Source organism: Struthio camelus, chromosome 16, assembly GCF_040807025.1.
Source record: "Struthio camelus isolate bStrCam1 chromosome 16, bStrCam1.hap1, whole genome shotgun sequence".
Lineage (NCBI taxonomy): Eukaryota > Metazoa > Chordata > Aves > Struthioniformes > Struthionidae > Struthio > Struthio camelus.
In genome coordinates, this window is record NC_090957.1 from 528,742 (window position 1) to 546,707 (window position 17,966).

Consider the following 17,966-nt stretch of genomic DNA (forward strand, 5'->3'; position numbering starts at 1 on the left):
CGCGTCCCTGCCTGCCCGTGCCCGGCTCGAGCAGGACCCCGGTTGCCCTCCCGCGCCGGGACTCGTCCTTTGCAACCGCGTTCTGCAAAGGGCTGGCGACGGGATCGTCTCCCCTGCTGTCCCCGAGCTGCGTCGTTGTAGGGACCGGCTCCTCCCTCGAGCCGTCCTGCGTGGCTCGCGGCCGCGGCTGCCTTGCTCTCCGGCGCGCCCATGCCGAGACTTCGGCTGTCACGCCGCCGTTGCTGGCCGAGGTCTCTGCCTGCAGGTTTTGAGCATCGGAAGGGAAAGACTTGCTTTTTGCGCCTCTTAGCGTCGTACCCGGTGTCTCCGCCGCGCGCTCGAAGCGCTTCGTTTCCCGAAGCGTCCCAGGTGAGCTGCTGCATCCTCGCTCCCGAGCACCGTTCGCCGCGGTGGCCCGTTCCCGTCGCGCTCCCCTGGCCCGGGCAGCCCCGGTGCCGGGCTCGCGGCTCTGCAGAGCAGCTCTCGCTGGGCTGCGCCGCAAGGGTCTCCGGGCTCGGTAAGGATGGGTCTGAGCCCCTGAGATGAAGCTGCGTTGCAAATATCGACTGGCAAAGTCACCGCGGGGCATAACGCTGCTGCTCGCGCCGGATGAGGTGAGTTAAGGGCTGAGCGCGGTAGCTCAGGGGGAGCTAACGTCCCCCTCCGGAGTCTCTGCTGCTGTTTGAATAAGCAGCAGTAAAACGGGGAGGCGTTGAAAGGCGGCGGCGGCGGGTTCGGGCCGCGCTGCGCGCGGTGGCAAGAGGCGCCGTCGACCCGGGGAGCGGGCGCGCAGCGGACGTCTGCGGGCCGGCGGCGTTTCCCCGCGCCTGCCGTCCCCCCCGCGGCTCGCCTTTGCTCGGCGAGCCGGCCAACGTCCCTGTCCGGCCGCGGGGGGAAGCGGAGCGCGCCGGCGCTCGGGGAGCCGCGGCGCGGGAGCCGCCAGGCGGTGCCGCCGCTGGCCGCCGAGCGGGAGAGCCGGGGCCGGCGCTTGCTCCGCGTCGCTCCGGTTCCCGAGCGCGGGCGCCCGTCTGAGCTTTTGCAGCGAGGCGTCGCGAGCTCCAGCGGACGGGAGCCAGCGGCGGCATCGCTGCAGGCTTCGGCAGCCTGCGCCGCCCCCTCGGGAAGGGGTTTGCTCTGCTTCGCCGTCGCCTGTTTGCAGTCGGGCGAGGAGGTGGCTGTCCGCGCTCTGAGCGGGTTGTTCTGGCTGGAGATAGCGCTACCTGGGCGCTAGAGCCTGCGCTGAAAGGATTTGCACCGTTTGTACCTGTGCACAGGCGGCAGTTTGGGAGCTGAGCTCTAAATTTCTGGCTTATGAAACTTTTATCTCATTTGTCTAATGGGATTTGGGCGTGTAAATGTTACAGAGCACGTGTGACTAATAGAAAGCAAGTGAATTTGGGTTTTGCCCAGGGGGACTTGGAAGTTTTGTCTGAATCATGCCTTTTTAGTCAAAGTGAGCATGTGTTTGCATTACAGCATTGCTGTGCAGCCTCGGACGCAGGCGGTCCCCGCTGCCGCACACCCGCCCGGCGCGAGGGAGCTTCGCCATGGATGCTGGGCGGCCGGAGTAGAGGAGTCAGAAGCCTGGTGAGTCCGGATGGGAGCGTGGAGTCAGCGGGAGCAGTGCCGGTGGAGCCCGCGGTGGGTATCGCACAGGGCTGGCGCGTTCCTGCTTCCCGCCGGGATGCTCCAGGAGCTGGGGATGTGCCTGCTTCCCAGCAAGGATGCTCCGGGAGCTGGGGATGTGCCTGCTTCCCAGCAAGGATGCTCCGGGAGCTGGGGATGTGCCTGCTTCCCAGCAAGGATGCTCCAGGAGCTGGGAGCATGCCTGCTTCCTGGCCAGGATGCTCCGGGAGCTGGGAGGAGTTTGCAGGTCTCCTGCAATCAGATTTGGTGGCTATTTTTTCCATATTTCTGAGAAAACTCGTCCCCTGGAAGCTTCATCTTCCTCTTTCTCGAAAGCTTTGTAATCCAGTGTTATCGCTCTCGTTTCCTTAACGGAGCGGCTAATCCACAGCCCTCAGCAGCTGTGTCGGGAGCTCTGCCTCTCCTGGCAACGGCAAACTTCTGTTTCCATTCCTTGCCTAGTTCGTTAAAAAGGGTGCATTTTGGCAAAGCTCATTAGTTCCTACCGGGGTGAAACAGCAGCTGCCTTTCTTCATCTCACCCTCAAAGACACGGTGGGTTTGGCCTGGGTTTTTAACTAGTTAGGTGACATCTGTGGAGCTGCCTTAAAGACAAAAGAGAGGATCCCAGCCCCTGAGATGGTGGGAGATGAAATGTTAAAACCCGCCAATAACACGCCCTGCAGCAAACCGAGCCGCTTTAATCAGAAGCTCATTGTTCAGGCGCTGAAGGGATTTTACGGGCTTGTCTCGGTGCTGATGCATTTATTGCGGCATTACAAGCCTCCTCCCTTTGTCCAGGAGCACGGCGCTTTCCAGAGTCCGTTTCCAGGGCTCCCCCTTCATCCGAGCGGGTGTTTTCAAGTGAGAGATTATCCCCTGCTCCGCAGGGTCACGGTGCCGCTGTTTCTGCTGAAAAGCCAAGGTGTTTTCTTTGTCGCTGTGACGGAGGGGTTGCACGCTCTTCCTGGCTTGTGACAGCGCCCGGAGGTCGCTGGGGTGGGTGGGCGTTTTGCTTTGCCGTTGCGTCCCCTCCCTATTCAGTGCCAGTAGCTTCAAAGCCCCCCTGAGAGCTTGTTGTGCCGCCGAGATGGGGGATTTGGGGGTTTCCTGCAGTAGTGCTGGAAGTCTTTGCTACCCGCTTCTAGGAATAAAGCTGCACCAGTGGCATCGCGGTGGAGCGATTCGATCCGGGCCACGGTAACGCTGGGAGACCTGTGTTCTGGGATGTGCCCCATCACGCTGCAAGGAGACAGCGTCTTGTTTCAAAAGCTTCTTGCAAAGTTGCCCGGCAGCTGTAGATGTAAAAATCAACACGTGCACGTACAGAGCTGCCCAGTTGGGTAACGATTGCGCTCGCTGTGAGATGGTTAGCTGGGAGCCAGTTGCGATCCGTAACCAGGGTGAGCCTGGCCTTTCTGCGCCTGGTGTTGTTGTAACATGACACAAAGTTGTTGTAGTAATTGGAGAATTGCTGCCTTCCTATGCTCTCGACTTCCCTTGATCTTTTCACAAGCTTGAGGAGAAGCTTTGAACGCTCTGGAAGATGGATTGCTCTGGTCTCCTCTCCCACTAAAAGTCTCCGTAATCCCTGGGCCCTTGGATGGCTTTTGTCGCCCGGGTTGTGCGTGTTTGGAAGTTGCCGCTTCCTGGGGAAAGCTTTGCATGAGTGGGACCAGAAAGCCGGCATAAAAGCTCTTCACTGCAAAGCCCCAGAGGAACTTGGAAAAGGGCTTTCTGCAGGAATGCAACATCTGTGCTTGTGCCATTGGAAACCTGGCACAGAGCAGCCCTTCTGGGTATGGCGGGAATGGGTAGAGAAATCCCAGGAACTGCCGCCGAGAAAAGACATCTGGCCTTGCGGCAGGGCTGGAAAGGAGGGGGAGGCCGGAGGTCCCTGGGCTAGAGGCTGGCAGGAGAAAACCACGTCCCTGGTGCTTTTTGTCCCTGGCAGCTAGCTGGGGGTGCCAGCCAGGTGTCTGTTCCAGGCGGGACTTCAGGGGCTTGTCCGTATCTAAGCCTACTGGAGTGCATCCTCGGAAGCACCTAGTCCTGGCCATCAAGAGACAGGTCCTGTTGAATTTCCTGGGCTAAGCTTCAGCTTAGAGGAGGGTGGCTGTGCTGGAATAGCCCCTCTCCGTTGTGACCAGGAGCACTTTGCTTTTGCTCCTGGGAATTTTCTTTGTATTCCAGGGCCATTTCACGTCCCCCTCCCTTCTTTGCCTTCGGCGATAATGTTGGCACGTCTGGTTTTGTCCGTATGCAGCAGTTGGGAGGACACCTGCAGCCTCCCATCTGGTTTGTGGGGCACGCGCTCGTATGAAAAGAGCAAAATCTAACTGCCGGATTTGCGATGGGCAAATACTAACCCTGTTCCTGTTAATCTGCTGTGTAAACAAAGGAGGCTTCTCTGAGCGCGCTTGGCCGAAAAAGAGCTGTGCTAGGGAGAGCCCCTAACCCCTGGTTTTGCAGAGTTTCTCCATGCGCTGTCAAAGCTCAGCGATGCACTGGAGTATGCTAACAGTGCTCTTGGAAGAGCGGCGCTGGTGGGAGAGGTCTGAGGCACAGATAGTGTCTGGGGTGTCAGCGCTTCAGCCTGAAGGTGTGGCATGCTCGGATCAGTGGAAACCAAGTGCTCGATGGAAAATTGCCTGCCCAACTGGAGACAAGGCTCCAAAGTCCTGCAGACATCCAGCGAATTTGAGCGCCTGAATGGCCATCTGTGTTCGTGAAAACACCCTTGGTTAAGGGGCCACTTTGTTTTTCCAGCCATGCTAGCGATTAAATCCCTAAATCTGTTTACTCTCCGCTCGCTTTGCTGATGTACTTTAATGCCTAAATAGGACTCTGATGCTTCGGAGAACTGCGGGCAGAATATATCCTTCTCCACTGGAAGGAAAGGGTCTCCTCTCCCACCACGAGCGGTGAGGGGTGGAAGGAATGTCAAAGCACCTAAATGGCCTTAACCACAAAAGCCAGTAACTGCTGCTTGTTTGCCCGCTGTGTTCCCAATGATTGCTGATGGCAAGGAAGCAGCCGAGGCCGGGAGATGCGCCGCCTTCCCACTGGGAAGGCCGAGTCGAGTCGGGCTGACCTTCCCTGCCTCCAGGAGGATCGCGGTTTAGGAATGTTACTGGGGGGAATTGCGTATCATCACCTAACTCACTCCGACCATCTGCGTTGTCCAGTTATTTCGCTCTTGCTGGATGCCGACGATTTCTCATTTCCTGGAGGAAATGTCGCAGCAGAGGGGATGGTGAATAGCTGAGGGATGACATACTGTGGCTTTCCTTTGCAGCCTCGGTGCCTAGAAGACATGCTAAGATGCAGATGAGAACGGAAAACATGAGTCAGAGGAAGTCTTGGGCTCTCTCCTTTGGCGGGAGGAATCACGGCTTAGTCAAGAGCTCAGGAGTCAGGTTTGCCCCACCGAGGCTGGGCGAGCAGCCCCCAGGGTGAACTTGGCCCAGAAGCTATAACGGCTTGCATACCTCAGCTGGATTAACTTCTGCATTGGGAAACACAAGCCTTAAAGCTTTGAAACTCTTTATGAAATATGGCAGTAAAACAGAGAACCACCTAACTAATCTCCAGCTGCCCTTTTTTACAAGGACGAAACCTTGTCCCTTCTCTTGGGAGGGACAGACATTTATTCCTGGTCTTCCTGGGGATGCTTCCAGCTGTCATGATAATTACCGGAGGTAAATATAGATCATAAGTGTTTTGACTCCTACCAGGTTTTTCTTTGAAAGTCCTGACCGAGATGACAATGTGGAGGAGGGATGATGAATTCTTTTGGAATTTAACCCTCTGGAGCTTGCTCGCGAGCTCTCTTGGGCGGGCTCGGGCAGCCTACAGCGTCTTGGATTACTGCTGGAGTTTGCTTTTGTTCTGCTTGTGCGACAGTTAAAAAAAACCCTGCCGATTAAACTTGAAACTTGATACGTGTTTTGTACCTGCTGGAAACGTGCATTAACAACTGATCCGGGGGTCTGGGGAGAGAGTGTGGAGCCTGAGCTGGAGGAACTCGCAGGCCCTTGGGAAGATGTGAGGAGATGGGAAGGGATGAGCCCGATCGAGGTGAGGCTGGAGGGCTGTAAACCGTATCCTAGCAGTCGCTCTTTCCCTCGGCAAACTGCTCTTCCCAATAGGCCGATCTGTATTGGAACAGAAAACAAATATTTTTGTCGTTTCGAAATGCTTCAGCATGACACTACATAACACTGGATGGAATGCACATGGAGTTAATTATCCGCGGATTCAAAGAACATCCGAATACATCAGATGAGGTGCTTTCTGCTGCAGATTCTGTAAAAGAAATGAACATCAGGCGTCAAGTTCTGGCATTCACTTTGGGGTGGAGAGTGGGGTTTATTAATAGCTGATGTCTATTTAAGGGCAGGCAATTCTAATAGCGTTAGTCCATCTTCAAGATCTCTATTTTGGATAAAATTCTGCAGCTTTATGACTGGCTTGTCTGTTTAGATACATTCACTATCGCTTTTTGGGGTGGATTTTATCCACTAGGGAGCCGGTTAATGCCCTTGGCAAGGCTGTAAGTGTTGAGTTGAACAGAGCCCTCCAGGATCCTTGTTCGTTCTGCCGTTTGTATTAACGTCCTGACTAATGCTTGATTCATGAGTGCTGTTTTGAGGTTGTCTTGTGGTTGTGACAGCCTTGGCCCGACTTCCACTTCTGTCGCAGTCTCATACCCGGCGTGAGCACAGGGAAGAAAATTCCCCTGCTCTGGGTAAAGCTTCCCGGTCTGTAAAATGGGGATAATTGTCTGCTTCATGCTTCTTTTTTTTTTTTCCCCTGTGTAAGCTGTTTGTCCTGGCTCTTCAGCTGCTTAGGTTAATTGTTTAAAGCTGCCGCTGTAAGGTGATTTGGAATTGGACAGATTTGGCTGAGCCTGCGCGCGTGTCCCTTGGGCGAGGGCTGCTCTTGCGGGCGATGCCGGGGGCCGCCGAAATCCCGTCTCTTGGGCCGTAGCTGTTAGCAGCGCGGAGGACACTGGCCACCCCCAGCTCGGCGACGTGACCTTCCTCCGCAGAGCGTTGAAAGAGGAATACCGAGTTTCTCGTTTTGTAGAGCGGCGCAGACTTTGATCCCCTCGTGCAGCACGATGGGTTGTGGGAACGGCGTCGTGCGAGACGTGTCACAGCAGAGTAGCTTCCCCGTCAGGTTGCCCTGCAGCTCGGAAAGCGGTAGGTAGCGTTTCTTTTAAACGGCGCGCGTTAGCGAGCTGACGCAGAAGAGGACTGATGCATTGAAGCAGTTGCCCATCGCAGCCCCTCTGTGTTCTCCGGCCTCCCACAACCAAATAAAAACGATACGGGGAGACCTTTCTCCTAGGACTTGCGTAAGCTGCCGTGCTGGGTAAGCTGCCACCAACAGCATCACCTATATCAATATTGTGCATAATTTATGCTAATATGTGCCAAACCATCTGTTGCTCCCCTTTTATTGACTGACTGAATGGCTCTTGTTCAATGTAATTATCCTTCTGTAAACATCCCTTTTATGCCAAAAAAAAAAAAAAAAATGAAGTCAGCCTTTGAAGCACTTGCCTTTCTCGGCACTTTCTCCTGCATGGGTGTGGATTTCCAGCCTGGGAACCAAAGCTGGCATCAAAGCAGGGAATTTTTATCCAGATGGAGAAATGCTGCTTGGTTTATGCGAGGGGCAGGGTTAGGTTTCTCTTTAGCTTTAAAGCCGGAGCAAAGCTGGCGCCGTGCACCCCGTGCCTGCGTGCCAGCAGCGCGCCCGGGCTGGAGCGGGCTCTGCGGCGAACGCCGCTCTCGTGCAGCCGGGGTCTGCTGGCTGCTGAGCGGACTTCCACCGCGGCCCTCGCTCGCCGTCAGCCGCCGTTCGCTTTGCAGAGCTGCGAGTAACCGGGGCTGGCGGCCAGCGCGAACACGCTCTTTCTGCCCCGCGCGGGGCCGAGCCGCTCGGCGAACGGCGGCTTCGCCGGCAGCTGCCGCTCCCGGCCCCCGTTTCCCTCCTGCAAATACAAGCCGGCACAAAGCGGCGAAGCGGAAACTCTGCGCTGCCCGCTCTCGTCGGACCCGGCACCTCTCCCCGGGCGCAGCCGGGCCGGCGCAGCCCCGGCGCGCTCCGCTGCGGCGGTGCAGCCAGTGGCCTGCAGCCCCGGGTGGTGCGGGCGCGCGCCCGGCCCTCCGGCCACCCGCGGGAAGCGGCAGCTCTGCTCCCCCCCGCCCCAACCCCGGCCGCTCTGGCTTTGCTCATGGGCCCTTTCAAAGGCTTCTCCCGACCTCAGCTGGCCGGGGCCGAGGGGTGGGAATTGCCTGCCCTTGGCGCTGACGGCCATCTGGCCGAGGTGACAGGCAGGCACCAAAACAGCTCCCTTCCCTCCGACAGCTCAATCCAACGCGGGAAGCCCCTTGGGCCCCCAGCTGACGCAGTTCCCGTCTCTGATGGGCACGCGGAAGAGAAGACCTCTTGCTCTGCCTGCTTTAATTTTGCCAGTTACAGGCATGGCAAGCCCGGGGGAATGAGCGGCGCGTCGTGCTGGGACCGGCCCCTGGCTCTGGAGCTGCCCCCGGCCGCCGCCGGCAGCTCTGCTCTTTCCGCGGGCTGCGTTAGCAAAACTCAGTTCTTGCAGGAATCCCAGTCGGGTGGGTTTTTTTCCTGATGAATTCACGAGACGTGTGCATTCTCCTGGACACCCCCCACCGCCGTACGTGTTTCCTTGCAAGCGCAAGCTCCTCCACCTCGATGCAACATTACGTTAAGCCTCCTCCTCCCCTCGGCGCTGCACGGCTCGCGCGGGGGCCCCCTGCCTCTGCCGGCGCGGCGCGAGGGCGGCCAGCGCACGCCGAAGGCGAGGACAGTCCCCGAGCTTCTCCGAGGGCTTTGCGAGCCGTTTCCCAGGCGGGTCACAGCCGTTCGTCCTTGGCAGCGGCTGGGGAGCGACGGCCAGGACAACGCTCGTTCCTCGGCCCTGGGCAGCTCGCCGTTCCTGGGAGGATGCGACGGGCGCCGCCGTCTCTCCGGGCAGCCGCTGCCTCTTGCCTTGCGGGAAGCGCCTCGCCGCCGAGCTCCGGATCGGAGAAGCTGCCGCATCGCCCGACCTCTCGGGCGGGAGATCGGCGCTCCCGGGGAGCGGCCGGCAGCGAGCGTGGGTTCAGGTGCTGCGTCCCCCCGCGGCAGCCCGGCCCCGGCGTCGCGCGTGCCGCGGGGCTGGGCTTCTCTTGCGCCGTCTCTCCTCGCGCCTGTCTTCGCCCCGCTCATCGCTGCCGGGTTGGATTTTGCTCCGTGGCCCCCGAGCCAGGTTTCCCCGGCGGTGTCCGCGCTCGGGCAGCCGGCGATGGGGCGTCTTCGCGGCCGGCGCAGCGCCTGCCCTGGGGAGGCTGCGTGCTGCAGGCACCGAGCTGTAACCGCGACTGCGCGCTTAATTACTGAAGCAGCACGGATTTGTGCCGTATCCGTCCTTGTACCAACCCTGCCGGGGGCTTCTCCAGGCGCCAGGCAGAGCGAGCGCGATGCGGCTGAAGGCTGTCGTCTCCCTGGGCTGGCAAAGTCCGGCCGCGGCCCGGAGACGCTGGAGTCTTTCTGCTCCCTCAGCCTCTTTGCAGGCGGAGGAGCTCCTGCTCCCCAGCCCCTGCAGCGAGGTGGGCAGGAGGTGACGGATGCGGATGATGCTCTCGGACGGGGGCTGCGGAAGCGGCTGTGGAGATGGAGCGGCGCATTGGAGTAGCTGGCAGCGTGCGGAGAGAGCTGGCAATCTGCTTGCAGCGTTGCTGTGCTTTAGTTTTTGAAGGGTGCACGAGGCCTGGGGGACCTTTCGGTTTCAGTTTAAGTGGGGCGTAAGCCCGTCAGTGCTTCGCAGCCGACGGGACCGATCACCTGCGTTAACGGAGCCGAGCGCAGGACAGATTTTCACGTGGAGTCTGAACAGCAGCCCGGCATTTGTTGCAGCTGCCCTCTCCGTTCCTTCCAGAAAGCAAAAGCCGCTCCCCGCAGAGCCCGGTCCGCCTGCAGCGCCGAGGGTGGGAAACCGCTTCCCGGGCAGGGCGAGCCTTGCCCTCGTCCCCCTGGCCCTTCGCGTGCCCTGCGCCGAGGTCTCCCCGCTGCCCCTCTGCCCGAGGCCGTAATCTGCCGCCTGCCCGGGCGTTAATCACCCTGCGCTGCAGCACATGAGGGATTTGGACTTCAGGTGGGAGCAGATGGGCACCGGGGAGACAGGAGGGGGCGGACGGGGCGGCCTGCCCTGAGGGCGGGCGGTTGTTGCTGAAGGGGACAGCCCCGGCTGAGTGAAGCCGGGAGGTCCCGCGTCCTTGCCGGAGCGCTCCCGCCTCTCCGCCTCCGACGGGGAGCTTTGCGCCGGCCCCTTCCCTGCCGCCCGCGCGCCGCCCGCCTCGGGGGCGCGTAGCGAATCGCTGCTCCGCGCAGACGGCTTGCGAGATTAATCGAAGCCCTTAAGTTGTCCGGATAATGCGGGGATTTAGCAATCATCGGATTGCACCGGTTGGAAGACTTCTCCCGGGCCTGGGTTGTCATGGCAACAGACCGTTCCCGCGCAGGGGCTGCATCCGAGGTTGGTCCCCCCGGGGTCCGTCCCTGGCTCCTTCCTCCCTCGCAGGACAGGGGAAGGCTGGTTTCTTCCCCACGGGGGGGGACGGTGGCGATGGGGGACGAGGCCCGTGCAGAGCATCGCCGGGGCCTCGGGAAGCTGGTCCGGCTCGTCCGGACGAGTCCTCGGTGAGCGCCCCAAAGCCGGCACGCCGGTGAAGGAGCCTGCAGGGCCTGGAAGCCCTGCCGACCCCTCCGAATACCCAGCGAGGCGGGAAAAGCATCGTCCCCTTCCTTCAGACCAGCTGCTGGCTGCTCCCCGTCCCTCGGCACGCGGGGCTCTGCTCGCCCTGCCGCCGGCTCCCTCTCCATGGGCTTTCCCTGTCCCTTGACCCCGGCGTGCTGCAAGGTTGGAGCTGGCCCTCCGTGCACCACCGCCGTCTCCCCGTGCCGCCCTGCAGCGCGGCCAGGGGGTGCGCCTCGCAGCTGATTAAGCCAAACCTTAACGAGGATGCTCCTCCTGGGGCGCTCGTGACGGCTCAGGCGATGAGCGGAGCCCCTGGTCCCAACGAGCCGCTGTTCGCCGTGCCCGGCGGCGCTGATCTGCCGGCTCGCCTGCGTCGCCTTTGCTGCCTTTTAGCGGCCGCGTTGCATCGTCCGAGCTCTCCGCGTCGCTGCCGTCGACGCCGAGGCGGTGTTGCCCGGGCCGATCGGCTCCGTCTGTTCGTCTGCACCCGGAGAAGGCCCTCGCGCGCGGCCGAGCTGAGCAGCGCCCAGCGCCGGCTGAGGTGCGGGCAGCACGGTGGGATTTCGCTGGCTGTCCTGGCAGTTTTTTGACTTATTTTGAATTGTTCCTCCCCAAATTTATCAAACAAAAGATGCTTTAGGGCACGCTCACCGTTGCACTGGGCTGTAACTGAGACACCCAAAGCTGTTGCGTGCGGCTGGGGTAGGAACAGCGGTTTTCGTGCCCCGCTACCCCTGGCCGTGCTGTTTTTCCATCGTTATTAACAAACCTGCTGCTTTCGCCTAAGGGAGGAACGCCGGCGGCGGTGACAGCTTCTTGCCTTTGCTAGGGGAAACGAAACGATTAACTCCTCCGACGCGAAGCACTTTCCATTCTGACGGTAACTCAGGAAGTTAAACCGGGGCCACTAAATTTACATATTTCAGAGCGAGCAGGTCCAGAAAGCGGGTCCAGGGGTGTTGAGCGCCTCTGCGCTGGCGCAGGCGGGAAGCCCCCCAGGTAAGCCCCCGCTTTCGTCTTTTTAAAGGCGTGAGGTGGGCAGCTGGGCTGCCGCAGAGCCCGGCGCAGGGAGGGGGCGGCAGGTCTAGGCTCCAGTGTCCAAGTTAGTCCGAACTAGCCGGATGCTGGTTCCTGACGCGGTCTAGACCGTTAAAGGTAATAGGAGTCTTCTGCTGGCCCCGTCTTGCAAGACGGTTGGTTTGGTTTTGTTCTGCGTTACGGTGAAGGAACAAAAACCAGCAGGCTGCGTGTTAGCAGGCAGGTTTTAAATGCAGGTAGGGAAAACCGTCAGACGGGAGAACGAGCTCGCAGGCGGAGCCGGTGCTGAGCGGAGGCGCTTGGTGCGCAAAGATGACCTCGCGCCCGGCCGGCTTGGTTTCGGCGCGCCCCGAGCCCCGCGTGCCGATAGGGAACGTGTTCCCGCGCCTGCTCCCGAAAAGCGCCGGCGCCCTGCTCGGGGGGATGCCGGAGTGCAGCTCCTCTGCGCGCCTGCTTGCCTTGGCGGGAGCGCCCGGGCCTGGCCTTGCGGGCTGCGGGGCGCGCGCGGCTTCTTGACGATAGGCGCATAAACTGGAAAAAGGCGTTCGTCTCGCAAGGCTGCCTGACACCAGCCACTAGCCGGGCTAAAAATAAACGGAAGTTAAAGCCGAACGCTGTGCAGCGCTAATGAAACCCAGCGCTGGGTTTGCTGATGTCAGCCTGTTGGTGCTCGGGAATTCGTGAGTCGCTGTTGCGACCCGACGCGCTCGTGCACCAGCGTCAGAGCTGGGCCCCGCCGTTCGGCTGCCGTGCCGCGGGTCGGGCGGGTTCGCTGCCCTGCCCTGCGGCGAGCGGGGTCTGCGGGCTTCTCCCGCTGCTAGTCGCGGTCCTAAATTAAATCCGACACCGTGATTTTCTTACTGAGGATGCAGCAAATAGGTCAGGACTGCGCTGCGTGATTCTGCATGAAGGCTGTCATCTCTAATTATCTCTGTAACACTTCACCTAGTCCTACCATCTCAGGTCACTGCGCCTAATACCATTTTCCAGGGCGTTGCTTGCTTTTTTTTGGGCTCCTCGGCGCGCTGCCAGGGGACCTGTCATTGCCTTTAGCCCTCTGCAGAAGTCTGTGATAAAGGCGGTGCAGAAGGGATAACATCGCGCCTGAACGCAGGGCGACTGAGCTGATTTGCCAGCTCGGGTGCAAACAGCCACTTGAGAAGGAGATTGCCCCGGGGCAGTCGCGGGCCTGTTGCCCCCCGCCGCCCGGGGGACGGTCGCCCGCAGCTCCCGCGCGTCCGTCCCGCCGGCCCCGGCCGAGCGCCGTGGCCGCGGTGGGGCTGCTTCGGCCCCGCGGGAGCCGCCGGGGAAGGGGATGCAAACGGCGCGTCTGCTCCCGGAGAGGAGGCTTGCAAGGCTCCGGCTCCGCGGCGGCGGCGCCCGGCCGGAGCCGCGTCCTCGCCGCCGCTCCAGACGCTGGCAGCCGGGCTCGGGAGCCGCTTCCCCGCCGCGGCGCCGGCCGCCCGCTGCGCCGGGCTCTGCTCCGGCCGGGTCCGGGCAGCAGCGCCGTGCCCGGCGGCGCCCTGGCAGATGCCTCCTTCTTACGCTTCCCCGTCTGCGCTTAATTAAGGCTTTCAGATATCGATTTAATATCCACTCCCGGCAGATGTGATCTGGGGCGGCTTCCGTTGTAATTAGCCGGGATTAGTTGAGGTGCCGGCTCCACGCTGGCCGCCGCCGGCCCGGGCTAACGCTGAGCGCAGACGGATGAGCGCACGCCGGTCCGGCGGCGAACGCTGCTGCCCGGCCCCGAAACGCCCCGCGGGCGAGGGCTGCCGGGTGCCTGCGCCGCGCCGGCGTCCCCGGGGCTCGTGCAAGGCCCGTGCGGAGCCCGTCCCGCCGCAGCCAGGGGGTTTTCCCGGCAGTTGGTCTGATGGGAGCGTTGTTCTTTTTAAGGTTTATTCAGCCTTGGGAAAAAAGTGCAAGCGTGCCCGGACGCCCACAGCGCCGGCGCTGGCTGCAGCACAAACGCTGCCGTGGGCGTCGGGGTGGGTCTTCGCGTCGGCGCTCCAGGAATAGACCGGGAATCTCCGAGCGCCGTATCAGCCCGTGATCATCAGCTGCTCAGACGTCTGAATCACCGCTGCCAGCTCAGGAACCGGCGCGATTTCAGGTGAATTCGAGCAGCTTGGGGCTGACGGAGGTGCTGCTCCCGGCTCGCAGCACCTTGCAGCCCTCGCTCTGCGCCTCGCCGCGTGTCGCGGCCGTCCGTCTTCCAGACAGGCTCCGTCGCCCGCGGGCAGACCCCGCCGCGCTGCCGGCCTGCCCCCGCGTCCCGTCCCGACTGCAGGCGCCGTCGCGGCGTTCCTCCTCCTGCCCGGCTGCGCGTCGCGGGCAAGGCAGCCGGGCTGCACAGCGCCGCCGCCGCTGGCGCTCGGGCTCCGGGCAGCTTCCCCCATGCGTGCCGGGCTCTCCCTGCCCGCTCGAGCCGTGGCGGGAGCAGCGGGGCGCGGGCGGTGGGTGCAAAGACCCCGCGGCGCCCAGGGACGGCCGAGCGCAGCGGGGCGCAGGCGGTGGGTGCAAAGACCCCGCGGCGCCCGGGGATGGCTGTGTGCAACCAGACCAACGACCACGGTATCCAGTGACCCGGATAGACGGAGAGGCAATGGGACGCGTTTTAGACCTCTGGACCGGCTGCTCCATGGTGTGAAGCAGGGGGTCCCTTTCGGTGCACGAGGTGCGGAGCGGAGCCGCATCCAGCCCGTGCTGCTCGGTGCATGGCTCACCCCCGGCTTACAGCTCTCGTTGCCACCTCTGGGCATCGCTGCAGCCGTGGGCACTCGTGCAAGCCTGAGCCGCGCATCCGCTGCCCCGCGCTGCCAACACCAATCTTGGCTCTCCCTCCTCTTCCCTCTTATCTAACCACTTGCACTCTGCCGTCGCCTGATCCCAAATCCTTGCTTTCAAGCTCGAATAGAAAAAAGCTGTCAGCAGAGGTTAAGAGCGCTTTAATGTGTCTCTTGTGTTTATGAGGTGCTGGCAGGGCCCCGCAGTCTGGTTTGAAGTCTGATCTCCATTGTCTGCGGAGGCTTAGCGTCTCCGCGCAGCTGTGTCTCGGCGCGCGTGACCTATTTCTCCTGTGCAGCAGGATGCAAAACGGCAGACTGCCGCTCGGGGCCGCGGAGCCGCCGGAGGAAAAGCGAAGGGCCTGAGCTAGGGAGAGAAAAAAGCGGCGGCAAAGCCGCAAGCAGACAGCTCGGCTTCCCCGGGCCCGGCGTCGGCCCGGCGCGCGCCGGGAAGCTGGAGCCCTTCGGAGCCCGGGCTCCGGGGCTGCAGGAGAACCACCGAAGGTTTCCTACGGGGTTTCTGCGGTCGGCGTGTTGGCTGCTTTGTTCAGCCCCGGTGCGGGTGGCTCCGGGGTGTTGATAAAGCAAGAGTTTCCTCTTGCAGCCGTCTATCTGCCTGGCAGATCTCGCCCGAGCCGCCAGCCCGGTTAGGTGGGGATGGCACAGGGGAAGGGTTTTGCCCTGCTCCGGCTTTGCAGGATGTGACGGGGGGGGATCGTCTGTGTCCGACAAGGAGCTGCCAAGCACCACGGCGGGCTGGGAGCCGGGGAACCGGGCTCTGCTTTCAGCTGGGTGGCCTCGGACAAATGCTGTCGCTGCTCTCTGCAGGGTCTTCCACTGCCGGCTCGCCCGGGCTGCCTCAAAGCGGCTCCCAGCACGGCTTCCCCTGGCAAAGGGACCGTCCCTTGGCCTCGTCGTCTCCTCGACCTGGGTGGCAAGAGGGAGGGGACCGCCGTGTGCCGCAGCTCCGCGCGCGCGCGGCAGAGACGGAGCCCCGAGCGCCCGGGGAAACGGGCTGCAGCGGAGGCGGCTTTGCAGCCCGGGCCGGGCGAGCACCGGGCGGGAGGAGGCTGCCGCCCCGCTGGGGCTCCTGCGAGCTTCGTGCCTCTTCCCCAGCTTGCCGGCAGCGGTCGGGGAGGCGGTCTGTCTGCACTGTTAAATGCATTTATTATTCATCCTAAATGCTCTGCTGCCCTGCAGAAATAGGTCAAATGGCTCATTTACGCTTCCGCGCAGGGCTGGTCCAAGGTAACCCACTTCCAGGGGGTCCCGGCGAGGGCGATTGATCTCAGGGTCAGCCGATGCTGGGAAGCTTTGATTCTGCTTCGGCTGCAGGGTTTTTTTCCGATTTGCAGACTTTGAAGTTGCCAGCCAGGGACCGAGGACGTTTTTCCAGCCTGCCAGCCCGGCTGGGGCCGGATGGGCAGCTCTGCTCTCCCTTCGGGCGTCCCTGCGTCTCCGGGGGGCTCCTGGGGCCCCTCAAAGGGCTGCAAATAGCAGGATAGCGCCAGTCCGGACCCTGGGGTTTCTTTGCTTTCGTGGGTGTAAATCCTTTCTGGGGTAGCACCTCGCTTTGGAGGCTCTCGGGGGGGCTTGCAGCACCGCTGCGGGCGGCGCGGCCCGGCCTGGAGGACGGGTTCGCGTCCGGGGGGCGGCGGGGGAGGCAAGAGGTGGGGGCCGGGGAGGGGGCAGCGCTGGCCCGGCGGACGGTGCGTGGTCCCGGGCGCGCGGGGCTCTGCCCGCAAGAGGGCACTGGGAGCTGCGCGTTGCACGGATGGATGCCACCGCGAAACCCTGCGCCGGGTGCTCCCCGGGGCCGGCCCAGCCTCGCGCCCTCGGAGCGGCGGCAGACCCCGAGGATGGGAGCAACTTCTGCGGAGAGGGGAGGGCGGCGGCGGCGGCCTGCTGTCCCCGCTGCGCTGACTCCGCTCTCTCTTCCCCGGGGCAGGACGGCCTGGGAGACGCCGCGGAGCGCTGCTGCAGCCCGGCTGCCGTGAGCCCAGCGGGGACCAGCCGCCGCCGCGGAGGAGGAGCCGTGCCCGGCGAGCGGGCCGCCATGGGGCAGGAGCGCGCCGAGGCCGGGCGCCCCGGGGCTTCGCTCTGCGGCCGCCTGCCAGCCGCCCCCAGCAACGGCTGAGGCCGCCCCGCGGCGGCGGCGATGAGCAGCGCCCTCCCTCCGGCACCGGGGCTCGGCTCTCGCCTCGGGCCATGACCTCCTACCGCCCCGCGCAGCGCGGCGACGGCGCCGAGCCGGCCGCCGCCGCGCCCAAGGACGGGCTGCCCGGCCCGCGGCCCGGGGACTGCTACCCGCCGGGCTACCGGGCGCAGAACGGCGGCGGGCCGCAGGCGGGCGGCGAGGGCTCGGCCGCCCCCCGCCCGGCCGCCGCCACGCCGGCCGTGCCCAAGATGGGGGTGCGCGCCCGCATCGCCGACTGGCCCCCCAAGAGAGAGGCCCCGAAGGAGCCGGCCGCCCCGAGCCCTTGCCGAGAGGCCGAGGCAGCCGCCGGCGGGGAGGCCGCTTTGCCCCGGGGCCTGCCGAACGGGCAGCGGGCGGCCGGCGGCGGCTCGGGGCTCAAAGCCCTGCACCGCCCGGCCCGGCGCAGGTCCAAGGACGTGGAGTTCCCGGACGGCTGGTCCCGCTCGCCCGGCCGGGGCTTCGGCCCGCTGCGCCACAGGAGCAACAGCGAGATCACGCTCAGCGAGTGCGACCTGGAGGAGCCGCTGGAGCCGCGGGGGGCCAAGCTGGCCGGGGGCGCGCCGCTCTTCCGCGAGTACGGCAGCACGTCCTCCATCGACGTCCAGGGCGTCTCGGAGCAGAGCTTCTTCGACATGCTCAACGAGTTCCGCAACAAGAGGCCGGACCGGCGGGCCGCGACGCCCGAGCGCCTCGGCGAGCTGCTCCGCCCGGACCCCGCCGCCGGCCCCGGCCCCTACCCGGCCGGCGGGGCCAAGGCGGAGGCCAGGAACGGGCCGGTGCTGCCCCGCGACGAGCTGCCGCTGCAGCCGAAGGAGAAGCCGCGCAAGAAGGGCCCCAAGGGGGAGGCGGGAGGCGACTCCATCTTCAAGAAGCTGCGGAGCGGCCGGACCGAGGGGGAGCCCGGGAAGGGGCCGGCGGAGCTGGAGGAGGGCCGGGCGCCCGAGGCGGGCAAGGCCTGGGTGTGCCAGAAGAGCTTCGCCCACTACGACGTGCAGAGCATGCTCTTCGACCTCAACGCCGTGGCCGCCAACCGGGCCGTCGTGGCCCAGCGGAGGAACACCACCACGGGGGCCTCGGCCGCCTCGGCCGTCTCCGCGGCCATCTCGCGCGCCTACGGGCTGGGCGGGCTGGACCCTGCCTTCGCCAGCACCGAGGACCTCAACTACAAGGAGAACCTGGAGCACGACCTGGGGGACAACAACAGCAACGACCTGCTGCTCAGCTGCCCCCACTTCCGCAACGAGATCGGCGGCATGAGCGAGCGCAACGTCAGCTTCTCCAAGGCCTCGGCCGGCTCGCCGAGCGGGCTGGCGGCCGACGGCGGCTTCCTGGAGCCCTCCCTCAACGTGCACTGCACCAACGCCAGCATCTCCGTGCTGGAGGTCCCCAAGGAGCTGCAGAGGAACCCCAGCCGGCTCAAGCACTACAGCGTCGAGCACGTGGACCTGGGGGCCCGCTACTACAGGGACCATTTCCACGGCAAAGGTAGGGGCTGGAGGGGCAGGGCTGGGTTGGGGGTCAAGCATCATGCTAGAGAG

At 63.4% G+C, this 17,966-nt stretch overlaps 1 protein-coding gene across 9 annotated transcripts in view; it reads left to right on the forward strand.

Annotated features, from left to right (window-relative positions):
- Positions 1–17,966, forward strand: part of SIPA1L3 (signal induced proliferation associated 1 like 3) — a 50,827-nt gene that overhangs the window by 17,197 nt on the left and 15,664 nt on the right. For 3 of the 9 annotated variants that reach the window (XM_068909755.1, XM_068909765.1, XM_068909762.1), the window contains 3 exons: positions 1,477–1,641; positions 13,342–13,558; positions 16,180–17,913. In XM_068909755.1, the coding sequence (XP_068765856.1) occupies positions 16,440–17,913 (1,474 nt within the window). In that variant the 5' untranslated portion in view covers positions 1,477–1,641; positions 13,342–13,558; positions 16,180–16,439. Of the gene's footprint in view, positions 1–1,476; positions 1,642–10,055; positions 11,407–13,341; positions 13,559–16,179; positions 17,914–17,966 lie in introns of those variants that run through there. The other 6 variants (XM_068909756.1, XM_068909763.1, XM_068909760.1 and 3 more) reach the window with 4 other exon arrangements.